Raw genomic sequence first — 21,113 nt, 5'->3', positions numbered from 1 at the left:
CCAACATTTAATATCTTTTTAACACAAGGCAACAAAGGAAAAGTAGGAAGGAGGTAATCGAATCTAATCAACCAGCAATACAGTAGTATCTGGTAGGTGGACGATACGCAATCGACACACCCTTGTCTTCAAGGTAGCATCAGTCGCCGATTTCTCTGCAGCATGCTTGTGGAATACGCCGAAATCTCAAAGGAAAGATGCCATCATCCTTTTTTCCAAACTTGTCTGTATCTTGGTCAATATAAACAATGTGCATAACTGCTACTAGATCAAATTTGTACTTCAAAGTACCAGGAGTCTTGGCTAAAGTAGTGATTGATTTGTTCAGTAGATTAGCAAAAACTATTTATAGCTCTAACAGCTCACTGTACAAGGTAATGAGAAGCTCAAACAAACAAATCTTAAAAGACGAGGCAAGGAAAGATACCTTACAATTCCATTCTTTTCCTACGAAAGAAATATATACAAGTTTACAGTGAACAAAACTGGCTGTCCCCCAGATTCTCCTGGGAAAAAAAAAGGAAATTGATTTGAATAATTTGGGATTAGATTCTTTGCCAATACAAATATGACAAGCATAGAGAGAATTAACATACCTGAGAGGCATGCGGTTTCCTCTACATGTCTCGTCATGTAATTCTACTGCTCCAAATGTCAAACAGCAAAATGGACATTCATTAGCCATCAATCAACAAGACACTTTGCCTAGTCCTGGAATGAATCTTTTTTGGGGCTTCAAACTCACAAGATTATTTAAAGTTAAACCTGATTTATGATCTGAAGTTGAAGTTTGACATCTAGTTATTTGACACTCCTGACTTCATGTTGTAACAAGTGTCCAGTATCTGTAGCGTTTATCTTCATCTTTTCTGAAGCTTCCTTTTCTGCCTTCTTTTTCTCCAACTCCAGCTGCTTGCAGTTTTCCTCATGGGCTCTCTTGAACATTCTCACAAAGTTCAGCAAAGTTGAAACCACTGCAACCAAAAAAAGAGGAGAAAATGGATATAAAATAACATATATAAACTTAATGTGGATTTACAAAGCAGGAAACATTTGAGAGAGTGGCAACAAAGATGAGTAGAAAGACATGAAGGAAAACAAAGTTAAGATTAGAAAGCAATGAAACGTGAGTAATGTATGCGAGACTTATCAAGAGAAGGGAAACACAACAGGTTGTCGGACAAGCTTGTTTGCATTCTAACCATATATTCCTATGGAGAAACCCCTTTGCCCTTCCAAACAAAGGTCAATCATCCCAAATGCATAGGAACAATGATACAGGAAATAGCACATTCTGTATATGCATGTGGTGATTTTATAACTCAACTTCCACCATTAGAATCTGCAAAAAAACCAGTTTAAGTGACTCCAGAACTGGCATTTGATAATAAGATGGGTCTAAGCATCAGGGAGCATGCCTTCAAGTGCTTTACTGTGGTCCGTCTTTGAAACACATGCCTACTATTTAGTTTGACCAGTGGTGAGCGAAGCTCCTGAACCTCGGGACATGATGCAAAATCATAAAACCTACTAACAACTACTTCAAAACAAATGTTAAGACTCCGTGCCAAGGATAGTATGCAAAATCAAGAAATGAAATCATAGAAACGTCATAGAGACCTACATCATAATGGTATTTGAGAAAGTACGAGAGAATGGCAAGATAATGCATTGGAATCACTTCATCAACTCAATTATACGTTGACTGCATATGCAATTCTCTCTACAGGTACATGTATATGCACATGCATGTACAACTGCATATACAATTACATTTTACTGAGATCTACTACCACATGAACTGTGATCTCTGCAGATTAAACCAAAAATACTGACAGCACATGGCAACCATGAACACAAAAGCCTAAGAGGATTTACGCTCAGTTACTCAAAAGATAAGGACATGACAACCTTTCTAATCCCCCAAAACAAAGCATTAAAACCATTCTCATACTTCGCAATAAACAAGATAATTAGGAGTTCACACTAGAATCCATGAGGTGCTGTGCATCAGCACATACATTTTTCATATAAGCAAAATATAAGCTCTCTCATGAGATTCTACAGGAAATAGGATTGCTAATGGCTGACAGCCCGAAAACACATTTTACTATCCTGGCTCTACCATGAAATCAATCTCACTGTAAAGAATAAAGAAGTTAATATTACCTTGCTCAAACGGGCAACGTGATGGGTCTTCCCCAAAATAAAGGATCAATGAATCTACATTTCGACCCTGCATAATCAGTATTAGATGGACACTCAAAAACAATTGTTGCTGCTGGGAAAAACTATATCCCAAGACAACTGATACGTACCACTCCAGCATAAAGAGAAGCTAAGGACCTTACTTCGCCTTCAGCCAAACAAAGGAACTCCTTCAAAGCCTGGAGAAAAAGAGTATGATTATATGCAGAAGGAAATGTCAAGGAGCAAAGGTGTAGCAGTGCAGTCGAGGTTAGCAACAGAATTCCTCATAGGAAAACAAAATGAATCAATTCTCATCATCCTAGTCAGCATGGACTTCCTAAGCCTCTATAAACTATTAATTAGATATGTAATCTAATTGTACTCTTTCAACATTGCCATTAACATAACTCTGCTAGTATTACCAACCTTCTGATCTGTTAGCAATTGAGATCACCAAAAGTTCACTGAATTTTCAAACACTGAAACATTAACATAGCTTTATGCCAGAAGTACTCGGCCACTAAATGATCAGCTCAAGCCACTAGGTGTTCTCAAACGGATTTTTGATAGATGACCGACTAAATACCATTGGTAAACAACTTTAATCAAGGCACTATTTGGAAAGTTACTAACTTATGAGATCAATAAGACGCTGAGAGATACTTGGTTCAAGTTTTAGCTGATGGATGCTATTGAGGTTCCGACGGCTGTGGGGTTCTACCTAAGGTAATTTTGTCTAATGGATTCCTCTTTCCCCACTTCACCACAGTGTTTGACGGAGAATTACACTTTTAGCCCCTAGATGCCACCACTTACTTAGTTTAAGTCCCTAAACAAACACGAGTTATAGTTTTGGTCCCCAAATTGGCAGTTTTTCAACAATTTTGGTCCTTTTTGTCAACTAGCTATTAAGTTTAACAGAAGAGCCAAACTGAGGCTAAAAAAGAGGGAAACACAAACAACTTTTCCTGCATCAAACTTGTCCTCTTCTCCATTTAGCTTCCAGAAAAAGCAACAGAAGGAAAATTGCACCAGACAGTCCAATCATGCTCCAAACGATCTCCATAATGTAGAGGAAGCAACATGAGGACATTCTTCCCCAGGATCCTCCAGATTAGGACACTTTGCATTGTGATTGCTTGCGTTTGGTGCCAGCTATTTTACATTAGAGATAACGCGGGTATCTGTTCCATATGTATACCTTGTAGTGCTGATGAGAAGTACAAGCTCTTGCTACACTCTTCTGCTGATTATAGCTGCAGAAGCTCTTTTCAGATAAAGAAGCAACAAAATTTAGCAAAATCAAGTCCGAAGACCTACACAATCATCAATAGACCCATGAAATTGACCATACTGTGAAGTTTCTAGTACTGGTTACATTTTCACCAACTCTTAGGCTAAGCCAGAAGGTATTGAAATCTCGCATCTGAATGCTAACATGGAAACCTCTCAACCCTCACCGCGTTGCAACAAGAAGAAAGTATCATACACATTGTTGGATATATACTAGTCCACTATGTGAATAAGCCTCTTCAAACAGCACATTCTATTGATTCTATTGGATACTCTAATGCGAAACGCGAACGAGGGACTGGACTGGATATCAATATCTTGGTCTGGTTCAAGATTGTTTTTCCTCCTAACTCAAGTAAGTGGTATCTTATGTGGAGGATTCATGTTAAACTACTTGAAAAATTATATTATAAAGCATAACTTCCATTAGACTTCTCCTCACATATAGTAGGATTACATAAGATCACCCACCCAAATCCTTACTTCTCTGAAGAATATGAATTTGTAAATCCTCGCACAGCTTGTCGTTCGAAGTTTCGAGAAATTGACATGCCTAGACTCTAAGATTTTTCTAGCAACTGCCGTTTATATTTAACTAAGATGGAATTATGAGAAGCTTAGTGACACTCTAGTTTTGGGCTTGTGCAATGGAAAACTTCCATCTCTCAGTTCCAAACAATGTGAGAGATGTGTTATCATTCGGGATTGAGATTAATCTCTTAATCCTCTGTCAGGGTAAGTTTTCAATGTTAATCCAGATCAATGTAGCTCACAGCAAATTAGTTCTCTCCTTCCAGTCCCACATGAGGCTGCTACTGCTAAATCTAACAGCTATTGTCAGAAAAGACAAAAATCATTAAAGAACTGCCAAGTTGAAGACTCAAATTGTAACTAGAAGGGCTCAAATCAAATAAGTTGTGAAGTATATGGACCAAAAGTCCTGTGCTTGGATGGTGATATGGCGTTTTGAGTGGTATAAATGTTCAGGTTGCCAAAGGTGAATTACAAGTCAGTGTATTCTAAAGAAGAAAAGGATGAACTGACAATGATGTTTTAAGTGGAATCTTAATTCATACTTATTAGACATTTTACCAGCTTCCTTTCAGTTCCCTTCAATAGGTATGATAAAATAACAACTCCATCTGCTTGGTGAATGCACGCAATATAGCAATTCTGTTGTCAGCTTTCATCAACACTGTTTGGCACTCTTGGAATACTTGAGTTGACATAGTTCGTCATAGAGGATGTGAACTAACTAGAAGAAATATAGCCACATACTGATTGGACATCCCTAGGAGTAGCTAAAACAGTAGTGATGTAAGGAGAAGATTACACACTCCTAGCATTTGATAGCTCATTTCCTGAAAACACACAATTTGATCCTTGAGGTGGTTGCCATTTTTACTTAAAGAGTACATTACTGCCCATTCCCGAAGTGATTAAGAGGGTTAAATGAGGTACATATTACGATAGAACAATAATCAACTTTAGCCATCGAAATGCTTACAAAATACAAATAAATATAATCATTAACCCGAAAGCTAAAAGCATACCCATAAAAAGCGGAATAAACATATAAGGTTGACTACACCTGGAACCCCTATAAAATAGAGTAATTACACTTTGCCTCCTTGAATTTTGAAATTACACCAAGAATCCCTCCAGAGAATGCACAGTTTAGAACTACACTCCTATTGTTGGGCTGACTGAAAATAATTACGCCAATAAAAAATTTAAATGAATTTCAATGTTATCAATTACCCAACAATCCTGACATTTTAACATCCAAAACACCCTTCATAATGTTATGAAACTTCTAAGGTGTAAATGTATTTTTTGGGTCAAACATGTAATTATATTATCCACTGAGCCACATGTTTCAATACAAGAACAACTATGTAGAAAAATATGTTGTTGAGGCTCACCTTTTATGAAGGGTATCCTAACCAAACATCCTTACCCTTCAAAGACAAAAGAGGTTACATATATAAACGAAGTGAAAGGCTCACAAAACAAACTATTTGCTACTTATTTGAACCAAAGCACTGCTCAAAGTAACACTGTTCTTCTACCGACATTTCTTGTCTGCAAAATTTAGCTCTAAGTGCTAACTTCTTTTAATCTTTCAAACACAGTCCGCAAACGTTGGCTTTGAAAATTTCTCTTCTTCCTCTCTGTGTCTATAGCAGGTAAATAGCTACTGCAAAAGTTCATTCGAGTTCACAAAAGTAGCATTTTTGAAAGGAGATTTAAGTAAAACTCCAAAGTTCGAAGGGGCAAAGTGTAACCATGTTATCTAAGAGGGTGTCTGGATGTAATTAACCCTACAACATTATATCTTGGGAAGGTTCACTTTGATATCATCCAGAAACTACCTTGCGGAACTGGTCAGATATAGCTCCATCACTTTCAGACATTGACAACTCCTGTACAACTTTTTCCAGTCCTTTGTTAATAGCTTGCATTTCCTCAGCCAAAAATTTCAGTTGTATCTGGAAAGATTCCCTTGGTCCAGTCAAAAGTGCGGTTGTTTTCGAATATGTTTTTGGTAAAAAAAGATTGTTGAAGAAGGCTACACAGAATTCAAACAATTTTACCTTTGATGCAGGTTCCAAGCTCAAAAGATCTTCCCAAAAATCAAGAAGCTCTGGTAATTTATCAGAAAGCACCTGCAAGATAAAAATAAATGATTTCGCTGATGATTTTCAGGAATCAGCATGAAAGTATCAACCAGCACAGATGAATAATATAAATCCAGCCTTGTGATGCAAGCAAAGTCCATTGTACTTATACCCTCCTTTGCACACAGTTACTGAAGCTTTACAAACACCAGTATGTATTAGAAAAGAAATAACGATTATAAGGCTAGTGTATGTTTTGAATGTCTCATTATGTTTGCATTCACTACACATGTTAAAGCGAAAAGAAAATAGAGCATGCATTAAGATTTTAGGAGAATACAATACATACTGGCACGATATACTTGCAACTATATAAGTTGAAGAATACCGCTATATATAAACATAAGAGAAGACCAGTACTTTGTGCAATTTGCAATAAATTTACACTACTTATCATAGATATTGACTTGTTGCACATACGATGCGCGGTGGCAAATCCCAGAACTACACAGTTGTTCATCCATGAAAGCAACTACATCTTCATCTGTACTTGCCCGGTGAAAATGAACCTGTTCACTTGTCCCAAGATTTCTAGGCCAGGAAATAAACCATGTGTATTCTCATTCCCGAATGAGAACAGTTTATATAATTTCACTATGATATGCTTTTTCAGCAGAAACTAACCACAAAGAGATGATAATCCCAACCTTGCAGAGATAATGCATCAGTGTCATCTTATTGTTCCGGGCACGAGTTTCAGTAAGTTTGAGGAGGCTATCCAACCTGAATCCAATAGCAGCACCTGTCACACAGCATTATGAAGAGTAAGAGTCTGGGGGAAGTGAGGTATAGGGACAAGAGATGCAGTTGTAATATTTATTGCCTTTGTATAGAAGATGTCACAACTCAGGCACACACATAACGGTATAAACAACGTAGAGCTACTATTGCTTGACGAGAATTTCTTGTGTAGTCAACCACATTAAAGAAAATTTCTAAAATTGTAATTGGTTTCCAATAAGTTCCTTTACTCTGAACATTCCTTCGTAATTGTGATACAAATGGAATGTAACAGAGAATTCTGAAGTATCTTGATTGTTCATTCTGGGTGATAGATGATGTATAGTATTCGGAATTGGAGACAAATTGCAAGTTCCACCACAAATGGTAATGAACTGCTGAAGCAGCCACTGCACAGCACAGTAACATTACCTAGAAAAATGGTCTAATAATGGTCAACTAACAAATCTTTTGGGACAGGTTATAGTTCATTGGTCCATGCATTATTTGCATAGAAACTCAACAGTAAAACCACATCAATGAAGCTGGACTATAAATGAAAAGGAGTATCATTGAATATGTTATGAAAATTTAAAGTATAACACATAGGCAGTACTTGCCGCTTCAAACACAAACCAGATGATGCTTCTATTTATAAAGAATAGTTGTAGCAAGTTCTTTCCATATCAAATATCTTTAAATAAGTTTACTTTAAGAAATTATAATCAATAGTATTTCTTAGCCTGATCTCTACTTCCGCAAAGGTCTGTTTCCACCATGCAAGTCTGTTCTTGCCTACCATTGAACAAAAGGGAGCTCCTTGGCCTATCGTGGAAACCAGCATCACATCCTATGATCGTCTAGTGAGACAAATAATCAACTAAAATGGTAACTAGCAGCGGAACTTGTACATGCACTTCTTTGCCTAGCCAAGCACAAAAACAATGTGAATAGGACTGCTCATCTTTATATATGTAACACCTCGAAGGGAATGAAAACAGATCTGATTTTCAATAGGCAACCACATGCAGCTTGACCAACTAGTGCTTGCTTAATCCTTCCGATGATATGACTTCCACTTCAATAATATTTTTTCCTATGAAGACTTTTACTTGATCACAAGCAAGATTCAAGCAATTTCTTTTAATGTCTCTGAGGGCATAAAAGTTTCGATTTGTCAACATATGAGAAAGTACCTTTTGGATGGATTAAAGTTTGCAGATCAATTAGATTTTGTTGGAAGAAATATACAGGTATTCTGTGACAAATCAACCCTAATCGCTCTAATGATTAGGAACCTACATTTGTTCTCCCTCCAAAAAGAGACTTGAAAAAGTTGCGAAATACATGCACGAGAAGAAAAGATGTCCCTGTGTCAGAAGAAACAGACTCTATAGAAATTCTCTCTCAAGTCAAGCCATGCAAGAGATGACAAGTCTCCCTCTCAAGAACAAACAGACTCTGCAAAAATTTGTCAAGACACATTCAGGATAAGAAAATAGGACACTGCAATCCTCTCCATCAATTGAAAGAGATAACAGAGTCTCCCTCAAGTCAGGCTACATATTACTTATACTACCTTAACTATAAACTCCCTCAAGTTGCAGAAGAACAAGAGAACGAGTAAATTAAATTAGCTACAACACCCCCCATTGATTGACCCTAGGTGGCTCTTAACTTGGATTATTTCTGCTTTCCGGAGGCAATACGAAGTCAAACACCCCTAATAGGACTAACGAGATTGAATTGCAGAACCTTCTGTTCTTTAAAATAACTAATATCAATTAGTTGAAACCCCATGTTTGCTGAAATTGATAAAATTAAAATTTGTAATCTAGTTTTTCTTATTTTGGTTGCGAGAGTCGAATAAAGCTTCCAGTGTCAACTACTGACAACCACATGACTCTACCTCCCTACACTTTGCATAGAGGATTAAGTAACAAATTTTTTGCTCTTGGGGCTTCGCCAACCACCGAAGAAGAAAATATCCCTTGTTTTTGGGCTCATTAAGACAGTATTGAACCAACAACTATCATGCAAGGATAACATTCTACATGGAGGGCCAACTTCTTCCTAATTCACACATTTTTAACCCCCATAAATCAGATCTAGAAGAACAACAAGTTCTTTGGGCCTTGATTTGTCTTCTTACCCAAAGAGGAGAATGGCATCACACTACCTTCTCATCAGCGATACTATATAATTTTACACGATTATGTTGTTCCATGAACTGAATATTCCTGCTCCGGTCTCCCCTCACCCCTGCCCCTTTAATTATATCAAAACCATGACTACTATGTGGCTGCAAGTAATCCTTATGGAATTCAACCCCAACGTTCATATTTGCATTTGCACTTGGCCGGGCGTTCAGTAGTCCTTGAGTGCAATGTTAATGGACAAAGTAACAAAATTAACAAGACCGACAGGAGAATAGCAAGATGTCAGAATTACCAGATGCACAAATTTAACTCACCTCTGGCAGTTCCCTGGTTCAAAGCATTACCCAAAGAAAGAATTGTTTGCATGACTCTTTTCAACTTAGCAGAACCCCTGATCTGATGAAAACATGGTTGCAAATATGAATAAGACACATGTTTACAGGCTCATATAGTATATAGTAAGTGAGAATTAGTAAAAGGAAAAAGCAGATTGCCTGATCTGCAGCAGAATTTACAATATTCAAACTCTTCCTGAGGTCAGAAACCTGGGAGAACAAAACATGAACATATTATATATTAAATAATGTTTTAGAATCTGGAAACTGGAAAGCTATATACTAACATCTGACCTGGGAGTTAAACTGAATCTTAAATGAAAAAACTCTCAACTTATATTCTATCCGTGGTACTTGCATCAACTCCAGAAAAAACTGAGATCAAGAAGAAGACAAACAATCATACTGGTTAAACTAAGACCCTCATCTCCCAAACTTCAGAATCAGGATAAAACAAAAGACCAACAAAATAACTGGAACCATATGTTACAAACCTGTTCACATTTTCCTAATTTATCTTTCTCTCCTTTGTAACCCTGGAAACAAAAATAGCTAGTTAAAAATGTCAAATTTTGATAATAGAAAGAGCGTCCAGGAGCTCCTGCTATATATAAACTCAACGTCTGAAATACACTTGCAGTTCAGGAGTTCTTGGTGTAAATCACACTTTTTTCACGTCGAACCTTAAGTGTTTCCATCTCCTCTTTTGTTGGACAAAACTTGATGAGGTTATCAACCTGATCAACGTCTAATGCAGAGTCTTCCAAAGCAAGTACTGAACTCTGTGAAAGTGCCAGAAGATTTCATCGCAAATGATCCGGAGAAATTTGTAACCGAACATCACATTAACAGAATTCAGATGACAAACATATGCTACACAAAACACACATGAACATGGGAAGCACCACATGGAACAAGTGAATTTAAATTTCCACGGGATTCAGAGGTAGATACACTAGAAACAGTTGGCCATCATCAGAATCACTGCATATTTCCATTTGTAAACAGGGGGGCCGCCTTTTTAACTTGATTAAGTGCTAATGGAACTGCGCATATGTAATGCAAATGAGCACTAAGAGTATTATCTTTTTGATACCTTAAGTTTGAACTGTTACAGTAAGTTGAATTTTCAAGGTCTTAGACCCTCGAGCATATGCAACTCCTCTAGCAACTAAAGTTAGAAACTGAACTTGTCAGGAAATTGAATAGTTAAAAGACTATTGTCCTAGACGTTGAACTTGAGAGCCTGAAATGTAATTAGAGGCAAAACTCTCTAAAGAGAACTTTTTAGTCTAGAGGTATAATGGGATATCAAATACTTGGAAATTATATAATATAAAACTAAAATGGAAACAAAAGTAATTAAAAATGTCAGCTAAGTGAATATCTGTTAAAAAATGAAAAATAATAATTTACCAACATACACTCAGTCTCACAAATAGGGATATGAAGCACAAAATGGTTTACAATATGGATTGACTTTTTTCATAATGTTGCATATAGAAAATGGAACCTGCCAACTTAGAGATCAGATAGATCATGCCAAGCCATAATTAATGGAACAATTTAAATGGTAAACAAGGTTTAAGGCCTCCAGTCCATCAATGTCAAGAAATACTTGATGTAAATTTCAAAACCAACTTAAGAAAAGGATAGCTCACTAGCATTTCATGCAAGGGTATTTTCACTTTTGAGAGCATGATCTCACAATTGTATGCACGCCTGTGTTCAATCTGCAAAAGGAGAGACAGAAGGGATCCAGTTTCAGCATTAGCCGCACAACAAACCCAAACTGATCTCTATATCATATGGTACTTTTTAATGAAGGGAGACCTGATACCAACCAAAATAATGCAGCTCAATAGTAGGGGTTAAACTACAGAATCAATAGTATCACATTAATCATAAGATGCATTCAGCAGATACGCTATTAAGGGGTAAAAGGTCATTATTTAACAGTTCGATTAAAGTATTAAAAACATGATCAACTAAATTTGATCAACAAAGTCATCAATAAATACATTAAAACAGAAGAGCAAAGGAAAAGATGGCAAAACTTCTCACTAAGACGTCAAAAGAAATGAATTATCAAACACAAATAGGCCAACAATTTAGCAGGTAAGTGTTGGACATGGAGATGTCACAAACTCTTTTGTTTAACTACAAAAGTACCAACAAAAATAATTCTTTTTCAAACAGGTAACAAGGTGTAATTATGGATGTATATTCAACATAATTTCAAATGAGATTTTGAGTAATTTAGGTTATGTATATCGTGAATTTCATGAAGCAGAAACAAGAAGCGCTTTTCCCCTGAAACAGAAAAAATTATATCCTTTAGGTTTTTTACTCTATAGCTCTGCGGGATAGGATGGAGAGGTGGCATACATTGATGCATCACCAATGGCCTTTATATAAGCTACTGTGTCAGTGAACATATGGATATCATTGGTATGAACTGAAGTAAGACAAACTCCTCATGTAAAAAGAACCCATGTGTCGCACCTGCCAAGATCACAGTAGTTTCACAGCTAGACATTCATGATATGAGTGAAGTTGGAGAAAATAAAAGGTTGAGTTCTCTACCAGATAGAATTGAGATGTAAAACTTCATTAGAAAAGAGGTCAATGTACTATCTGAACATAAGCTGAGGAGAGAAGAACAAATATCCAAGTGAAAAACCAAAAGAATTAGATGCATATCATGGGACAACTGCTGGACACTCTCATCTGATGGTCCTTGCAACCATTAAGTCAGAAAATCAAGATTAACTTCTATGCAGGGTAAAAAAGGATAAGCACATTTGTTTGTCAAATCAAGGCCCAACACAAACAAACCAGAATAATCACCAGTTGCACTTTTTCAGGTTTATTCGCCATTGAGGCTCGTGAACCAGTTTTTCTGCCTGAACCCCCTTCTTGATTTGGAGCTGCAGCTGAGAATAGAGATTCAAGTTCTGAAATATCAATCTCCGGCGCCCTAGGAGAACAAAATAAACACAAATAAAGAGAATGAAAATATAGTATCCACGAACATATGTCTTTTGGAATATGCAAGCTAAAGGCATGCATCTCAAGCATTTAAGTAAACTTACTTAGAAGCTTCACCAGATTTTTGTGTCTCTGCCCACAAGCTTCCTGAAACTGCTCTCGACAATTTCAACCAATGTAGCGGCTTCAATTTCTTTGCTTGGCTATTCCTTGAAGATGCACTACGAGACAATAAACTTTTGCCTTTTGTTCCAGGTGGAGGGGCCGAAGGTGGTGGAGTTGAACTAGAATTTGACAAACTGGAAGGTTCTTTACTGGAACTGAATGGAGGAGGCGGCACTGAAGGCGCAGGAGGCGGGATTGGTGGGGCATTTGTGGGTCCTGCCCCATGCCCAGGATGCGGAGGAGGTGGAGGAATAGGGGGCCCTCCTCCACCAGAAAAGTTGGATATTTGCGGCGGAGGTGGAGGTGGAGGTGGCGCAGGTCTGGTGATAGAACTATCCCTTGAAGATGGGGTCACGGGCGGAGGTGGAGGAATAGGGGGCCCTCCTCCACCAGAAAAGTTGGATATTTGCGGCGGAGGTGGAGGTGGAGGTGGAGGTGGCGCAGGTCTGGTGATAGAACTATCCCTCGAAGATGGGGTCACGGGAGGCCCATCCTGCCCAAAATACGGAGGAGGTGGAGGTGGAGGTGGAGGTGGAGGAAGAGGGCGGGCTCCCTGCCTAGAACTCTCGTTAGGAGACTCTGGAGGAGGTGGAGGTGGAGGTCGAGGTGGGCATGGAACGGGTCTGATGACAGAACCATTCCCAGGCAATGGTGTTGAGGGAAGAGCACCCTGCCCAAGAGGTGGAGGAGGTGGTGGAGGTGGCCCTACTCCCACACTAGATCTCTCCTTAAGAGGTGGAGGCGGAGGTGGAGGCGGAGCATGGCCGGTGATAGATTTATCCTCCAACGGTGAGGTTAAATGAGGGACACCCTGCCCAAAATATGGAGGAGGTGGTGGAGGTGGTGGAGGTGGGGCCCCTTCTGCACCAGGCCTCTCCTTAAGAGGCTCCGAAGGAGGTGAAGATGGACATGGGGCAGTTTTCGGGGTTAAGGGAGGTGAAGGAACAACTGCGGAAGCGGACTGCCCCTTCAAAGGGGATACAGGAGGGCTTGATGGGGGAGGTGCTGGAAAAGAGGGCGCGCCTCTAATAGATGAACTATCATCTACAGGTACGAGATGAGGATGTGGATAAGGTACTGTTATTGAACTATCTGTCAAATGTGGGGATGGTGGAGGTGGAGGTGGAGGTGGAGGTGGAAGCCCAATTCCAGAAGTGGAACTTTCCTTTAAAGAAGATGTGGGCAGAGAAAGAGATGCAGTTGGAGTTGAAACACATGTAGAAGCTGATTCTTCAATAGAAGGAGTAGCAGCTAGGTCTGGCGGAGAATGAGGTCTCTGAAGTGTATGTTTATCTATTTTAGGAGAAGAAAGATGAGGAGGAGGTGATCCACCTTCAGTAGCTTGAATAGCATTTTGAGCTGGTGATGGAGTTGTTGGGGCAGGCGGAGCTTCAAACCTAGAAGACTTCCCCACATTGACTACTAAGGAAGAATGAGTTGGAGGAGACAGTGGAGGTGGAGAAGTTTCCAGTCTACTGACTTCAAACACATCTTCAGCTGAAATAGATGTTGAAGTAGGAGGTTCAGACTTAGGAGGTGCACCACAAATGACTTTATTATGGCTCCTAGGACTCTCTGCAGAAGGAGAAGATATATCAGGCCTAACAGTAGTGTTATCCTTCAAAGGAGGAGTTGAAGGAGAGATTTTAGGATATGGCATGTCAGCTTCACTTAGAGGTAAAACATCTTGAGCTTGTCCGGTATTGGAGTGAGAATTCTGTTTGGATGACATATGAGGAGTTCTCAAATGTGAAATTTGATGAGGTGGAGAATGATCTCCAGGAGGAATAAGTGTTTGCTTTTGGGATATGATTGCCCCAATTTCACTTGGTTCATGATGGGGCTCAGCCAGCTTTCTACGCACATCTGCATTTGGGGACAACTCTGATGAAAAATTTGATTGGTTCTCTGAATTTAAATCTGTTGGGCTCTTAGGAGTAGTTTTAACTTCTAGTGCTGCAAGGATCTGATTCACCTGAGACTTCTCATCATAAGAATGAGTATCAATTACTATATTTGATAGAGCCAGATTTTGGAGAGCTTCAACTGCAGCATCTCCCTTCGGAACTAACCAATCCACACTATTGAACATTTCCTGAACTTTAGCAAAAGCCTCCTCTGGAAGGCCATCTTTCTCTTCGAAGCAGGAACGGTCCACAGGAACTACAGAGGAAGCAGTATCGATCTCTGAAAAAAGAACCTAGAAATTTTTTTTCATGATTATACTTATACCTTCTATAGAGTAAGAGTTCCATAACTTAGCACCATTTGCGAATGTTAGACAGGTAATACCTCTGCCCTGAAGTCCTTTGGAAATAGGTCCTTTGCATCCCACAATATGTCAATATCATCCCGATTGAGCATTAAAATATTTGACCGAATAAAGGCTGTGTTAAACATGACACGAAACATCATCTCTTCCCGCGCTGTATCACCATGCAAGCTGATACACTCCAGTACAACATCACCTTGGATGCGGCAATTTATATCAATTTTAACTAATTCACATTCTGCCTGAAAATAACCAAAAAAATGTTGATGAAAAACATTGCAGTTCACGAATGGCATCACCTGCACAAAATGCACAAACTCGGAAATGCACAGGCATCATACTAATTAAATAAGTGTGAGTCATACAACCGTGGGCATTTTGCATGCACGTGCATGGAGCAGGTAGAGAATGGAGCATGGTGAGAAAAAGAATTAAGCAGAATCCTATTTTAAGAGAATGGAAACATGAAGCGTTACAAAATTCCGACTCTTTAGATAAAAACTGAATTTTATCACAAGTCCGAATATCAGTAGTACCTCATATAATTGCAAAGATACATTATAATTTGTTACATCTGAAAAAGCATCCAACAAAAACCTTACAAAGTTATTTAAGTCACTCGACCACAATAAAGTACTAAAAGTAGAGTATGGTTCTTGAAGAACAATGTGAATCCACCTTTTAGACAACTTCAAAAGGACCAATAGCTTTATCACGTTCCTCCATATGCATCAGGAAAGTGTACAAAAACAAAGACTCTTAGGAATCTAGAATCTGGACCATTATTTTTTCATTTCTTTGATTAAAAACCTCATCCTTCCACTTCCAATCTCCATTCCATTCTCTGCCTCAAAGTACTTTAGATACTCTAAGACTTTTTTGTGCAAGAATTATTCAGAAAATCTGGTAAGCAAGATCATATTGAGAACTGACATATTCTATGAACTTTCTTTCAGTAATGATCGGCAATATATCGATCTAACTTGTTCATAGAATAATTATTGAAGAATGTCAACCGTTTAGGAGATTTTGCATAAAATCTAAATATCAATCAGAAACAACTGAAAGAACTAGCAAAAAATGATCTGCTGCAGACTATACAACGTAATATTGGTGTAATGATCTAGTTAAGTTAATGGACTATATTAGACAGCCTAAATGCGATCGTTATCTTACACAATACACAACCCATAATGAAAAAATATTCCACTTTTTCCAGATTAAGTGATATAATCACTTCCAAGCTTTTACACTTGACTAAATAACAAACTGCCTCATGCTTTTCATAAGAATATGTTAATTTAACTTAGAAATAAAGATTCATGAGCTCATGCTCATCTTATACCTGTGATTTACATAATAAAATCCTTAATTAAAATGAGCAATAATTGCTTCTTCAATTATTATGTAATGAATAAACTAAGTGTAGAAGACAGAAATCTTCTACTTAGATAAAGAAATTACTTTGCAATTCTTTTTCCTTCTTCATAAAAAAAAATAATTTTTGCACCCAATTATAGTTATTTATCCTTTTCCTATATTGACAGATATATTTTCTGCATGTGATTGTTCAATGTTCGCACTAATCCTACTTTATTCATCAATGATTGTCAAAATGCATTTTGACAAATCTAATAGTTTCTCATATAGGCAACATTATACCGTTTTAGTTCACACTCTATATTGGTGATTTCTACACGGCAAGCATCTATAATTGCTCATGTAGCACCTAATACCTTTTGGAAATTTTGTTCTTTACTCTAAACAGATTCAGAGAATTGCCACACTACCTCTGAGGGGGAAACATGTGCTGAAATGAACCTTCCTTGGAAGCATTCATGACATGATTTCGCTTGCGAGTACATCCATCTCTCAGTGAACAGTATATCCAGAATCAATATACCCAACAAAAACCAAAGCCTGATACCTAGGCTAAGCTTTGTTTACATAATTAAATCTGGATACTCCAGAAACTTAAAATAATATTTTACATAAGTACGAGCTTGCTCAAAAGTTATCCTTCAAGAAGCTTCAAAACAGACATGCTATATGCTGCAATCTGATGCAGGCATCCACAAGTTCTTGCTGCATTGACCAACTTAGTGAAGCCAACACCAGCAAGAAAAAATAGAGGGAGCTACTTGAATTACACTAATGAACAACCAGTCCAGCTCCACTGGATTGCAAAACAAGACATCAGAATATTGATGAAAGGGTTCAACAACAAATCCTTCCATGCAACTGATGGCTTGGGTAGATCTTTCCTAAGTATTTCAACAACCGAGTTTCTGTGCTCCCAGCAATCCCAATATATCCTATAACTTACATGGGCAAAAAGTTTTTGATGAATGACAGAGACCCATGCTACACAGGATTGAATAATTTCAGACATAACAATACAATAGGAATATGTCAACAGTTCAACGAACAAGAGACCAATCTCTGCTTGCAAATGGAAGTACATATGTTATCAAGCAAAAAATGTATGGAAGTGTTATGGGACATAGAGCTTACCTGCTTGTAGTGTCGAACAGTTCTACTCTTCTTTGGAGTTGAAAACAGAATCTTCGGTGCACGGTCAGAATTTTGGAAAGGATCTTGCCCATAGATACGAAATAGCGGTCGGCAACCACCATCTCCATCAAAATTCGGAATCATTCTAATAATGACGCAATCCATGGTGAGTGCCCTGTCTAGTGGAGGCCATTCTGTGGCAACATTCCTCCTTGATACATACTGCAAGTACCTTAACTGAGAAGGAACGGGATTCAGAGGAGTCAGCAAGTGCAAAAGCTCACGAGGAGCTTGCTTGTATACCATATCCAAGGTCTTATGCTCCCCACTGTAGTGCTTCCTGTATATTAGCAATGCAGCCAACATGAAAGCCAAAACTGGCCAACCACCACGTTCACAGTGCATAAGAAGCAGATTTTGCAGCCCAAGTGAAAGCCAGCTTTCACTAGATCTTAGAAAATGGTGAATCACCTCCATTGGGAGCAATGGGCAACCTTCATATTGACGAGGGTACTCCATGATGGTCATATCATATTCTGTCAAAGCATTTGCTATCTGGCTCTGTGTCTGCCCCTCCCGGAAATTGAAAGCCAAGATTGAGGCGTCTGGATAATGTTCCCTAAGTTGAGCTATTATACCTCCCACATAGCCTTTGTAATCAGCGAAAGCATCAGTGGTGAAACAACAATCAAAGACTGCAGAACAAAGCATATCCAAAAAGGCAATCAACAGGCTGCACAATTGTATAAAATATTTTTTAACTACTAGCAAAGGACCTAAAATAACCAAAGAAAGTTTCTTCTTACATATTTTACATTTAGGCAGATGTTGATAACCCCAAGTACAAATTTCTACTTGAGAACCAACACTGCACCACTTAAAACTCCTATGTTTTTAATCTGCAGCTAACCAGAATTTATCAACTGTTTTCAACCAATTGCCAACTGTACTTCTTATAATTTAAGTTCCAAGACCAGATGAACCAATTTCACACTTGAGGTTCAGACCAACAATTAAATCACGGAGGTAGTTAAAGCATACTAAAACTTCGATTGCAATTAAGAATTCACAAAGGTCCATAAACTGTGAGAAAATGTTCTCCATAGGCACAAACACCTTTGTCAAAATTATTAAGTATACTTTACAAGCATTAGGAGTGATCTTTCAACCACATCCTCAAAAATGTGCCTATAATTTTGTGCCAAATGAAAACACTGCTTTTACTATACAATATTGTGTATTTGACTTACTATCTTCCTCATAATGTCTGGCAGCAGAAAGCAGGATAACATATGGGGTGAAGTTCATCCACTAAAAGTAAGTAAATGAGAAACAAGACTGTGATATTTATATGTAAAAACATAAAACTTATATTCAGATGCATGTCATACAGAACTATAAGAATGCAGAATGGTTTACCTTACATATATATAGGAATCATGTCAAATATAAACTCCCTTGTATCCGAGTTATTAATAAAGGAGTGGGTATTACAGTTATCAGTAATTGGCATCTGAAATTGAATATCCAGTGAACACTGTCTCTACCTTCAGAGGTCATTGCAAAAACGATCATAAGGTATGGACTTAGCTTACTTATTACTTAACCTCCACCATATCTAAGCAAATAGCAATACAACAGCCGCACATAAAATGCTTGAATCAGTAATGCAAATTGAATTCATGTTTAATCTCTAATGGTCCAAAACTATGTGAGCAATTCAACTTTAGGTTCATGCAATGTCACTCAATGCCACAACTTTTAACCAGGGGCCACAAAATGACTACTACTTGAAGGGCATGATACAGACCCATCAAGTTGATATATCGCATCATGGTTATGGTTAAACAATCCTCTTTCTCAAAATGGCACCCGCTTCATTAGTTAACTTATTGAATCATGATATCACTTTCTAAATCAATGGCTAGCTCGAATTCAATAATCAAAAGCAACAATTTCGTCACCTTATACTACCTACTTGCAAGCATAAAACTTTTAACTCGCAACGAATTGCAAACGGACTTCTATTTCCAAACAAACAAAATCTTCTTCCAAGGCACATACTTTCCCAAACTAAATTTTATTCTTCCAAGGCACAAACTTTACCAAACCATAGCCACCAACATTTAAAACAACACGTATCTCTTCCCAATAATTCCTCATTCCCCACACAATGATCCTGTATCTCTACACAAATTCCTGAAAAACTAGCTCCACGCAGTACGACGTAAGCAAAAAACAAAACGCCAGCTCCAAGAAAGACTACAGAAACGGAAACCAGAGTGAGAGAGCGCACCATAAACCCGCTCGCAGATCTCGAGAAGTCCATCAGGTGGCTTCCGGTAGAACAACTTCCGAAACAACGCCATCACGGAAAACAAACTTCAAAATCTGTATCTATACGTACGTACCAATCCCAAAAGAGTGAAAATTCGGTTCGCATCCAACAAAATCCTATCAAGAATCCGAGCAACAACTTCTCATTTGGGGTTTCTTAGAAGAAAAGGGCGGCTGATAGAGGAGCTTTCTTCCAAATCAGACTTTATCAAATGGATCAACTACCGACTCCGGGGAATTATTATTAAAAAATAGTCGAGGCGCCACGTAAGTGGTCCAACAAACGACGACGTGTGCGTCACAAACGAGGAGGTGGAATCAACTGTCACCGACCACGAAAAGTCTATCTGCAACTGGGTGCTCCTAGGCATTGTACGTGCAAACTAGAAAGAGAAATTCTTGGTCAAAAGCCCCGAAGAGAAACAATAAGAAAATGTACAAACCAGTTGTCGTAAGTATGGGGAGCAGGGGATTTGTCTCTTTAAGAAAGCAAGGTTGTCTCATATAGCTAGATTGATGTAACAGGTTTGGTTATTTGAGCCCATGTCTCATAAATTGGTACAAAAATTGTGAAAATATTTGAGACTTGTACGTTTGATTTCATTTTTAGATTGTTTTTTAATATTTTATGCAAATAGAGATAAATAAATATGTATTACGAATAATTAATATATTCAAATTTATTTTTAGAGATAATTTAAAATAGTGTAAAATAGATGTTGTATGCTTGATTTTGTATTTTGTAAGACAAAATTCATTGTTCATTGTCAAATCATAACTCTTTTATATAAATTTATATTTGTATACATATACATATAATTCTTTGATTCAAATTTAAAAAAAAACTCAAAACCTACAAAAACACACAGTTAAAAGTGGAAAAAAAAATTCCACCCATCTCAAAAATGGTTTAAAAATGAAACCAAACATTAATATTTCATGTACACTCGGACACACATTTTTTAGGTTCATTTGACGTACATTAGGTTAGGTCGAATATTTTAAGTACCATGGTTGGATTTTTTATTTTAAATTATACTGCATTTATTTTAATTAGTTATGCACACCATATGTAAAAAAAATAAAATAAAATAAATGGCTCAAACTCTACACACATGACATAGATATGTTAAAATGTAATAGAAAATACAACAATACTATATTTTTTTTAATTTGATGTATTGTATGTAGGTCCATCAATGATGGATCTTATCTTGCTCGAACCCGACAAATACCTATATGAAATTTTTTTCATATTTTACCCGTACCTATGCTATAAAATATCTTTAGGATCATACTCAAATTATATCCAATAGAATTAGGTAGATTTGGGTTTTACCCATTTGAGACTCATTTTTCTTTCTTTTACAATATGTTTAATAAAATAAAGTTCTCAAATTTTAAATTTTCATTCAAGTCAAACAGTATATGTTGCTGAATTAATTTATTAGTGAAT

At 37.6% G+C, this 21,113-nt stretch overlaps 1 protein-coding gene across 7 annotated transcripts; it reads right to left on the bottom strand.

Annotated features, from left to right (window-relative positions):
* LOC105166357 (formin-like protein 13) lies at positions 243 to 19,890 on the bottom strand. Of its 7 annotated transcripts, XM_020695203.1 has the most exons (20): positions 19,617 to 19,885; positions 17,321 to 18,015; positions 14,827 to 15,048; positions 12,999 to 14,734; positions 12,474 to 12,872; positions 12,217 to 12,358; positions 11,040 to 11,111; positions 10,062 to 10,160; positions 9,873 to 9,914; positions 9,673 to 9,753; positions 9,538 to 9,588; positions 9,358 to 9,439; positions 6,812 to 6,906; positions 6,081 to 6,152; positions 5,859 to 5,975; positions 2,319 to 2,387; positions 2,170 to 2,236; positions 766 to 974; positions 597 to 642; positions 243 to 506 (listed from the first exon to the last, which is right to left on the bottom strand). In XM_020695203.1, exons 1-18 carry the CDS (start codon positions 19,687 to 19,689, stop codon positions 802 to 804), a joined length of 4,287 nt encoding a protein of 1,428 aa, XP_020550862.1. In that variant the 5' UTR covers positions 19,690 to 19,885; the 3' UTR covers positions 243 to 506; positions 597 to 642; positions 766 to 801. The 7 variants fall into 7 exon arrangements, with proteins under 7 accessions (XP_020550862.1, XP_020550861.1, XP_020550860.1 ...); XM_020695202.1 differs by having other exon boundaries at positions 597 to 639; positions 12,474 to 14,734; XM_020695201.1 differs by having other exon boundaries at positions 12,474 to 14,734; positions 19,617 to 19,884.

This window comes from Sesamum indicum, linkage group LG7 (assembly GCF_000512975.1).
Source record: "Sesamum indicum cultivar Zhongzhi No. 13 linkage group LG7, S_indicum_v1.0, whole genome shotgun sequence".
Lineage (NCBI taxonomy): Eukaryota > Viridiplantae > Streptophyta > Magnoliopsida > Lamiales > Pedaliaceae > Sesamum > Sesamum indicum.
This window is presented reverse-complemented; position numbering and strand designations above follow the sequence as displayed.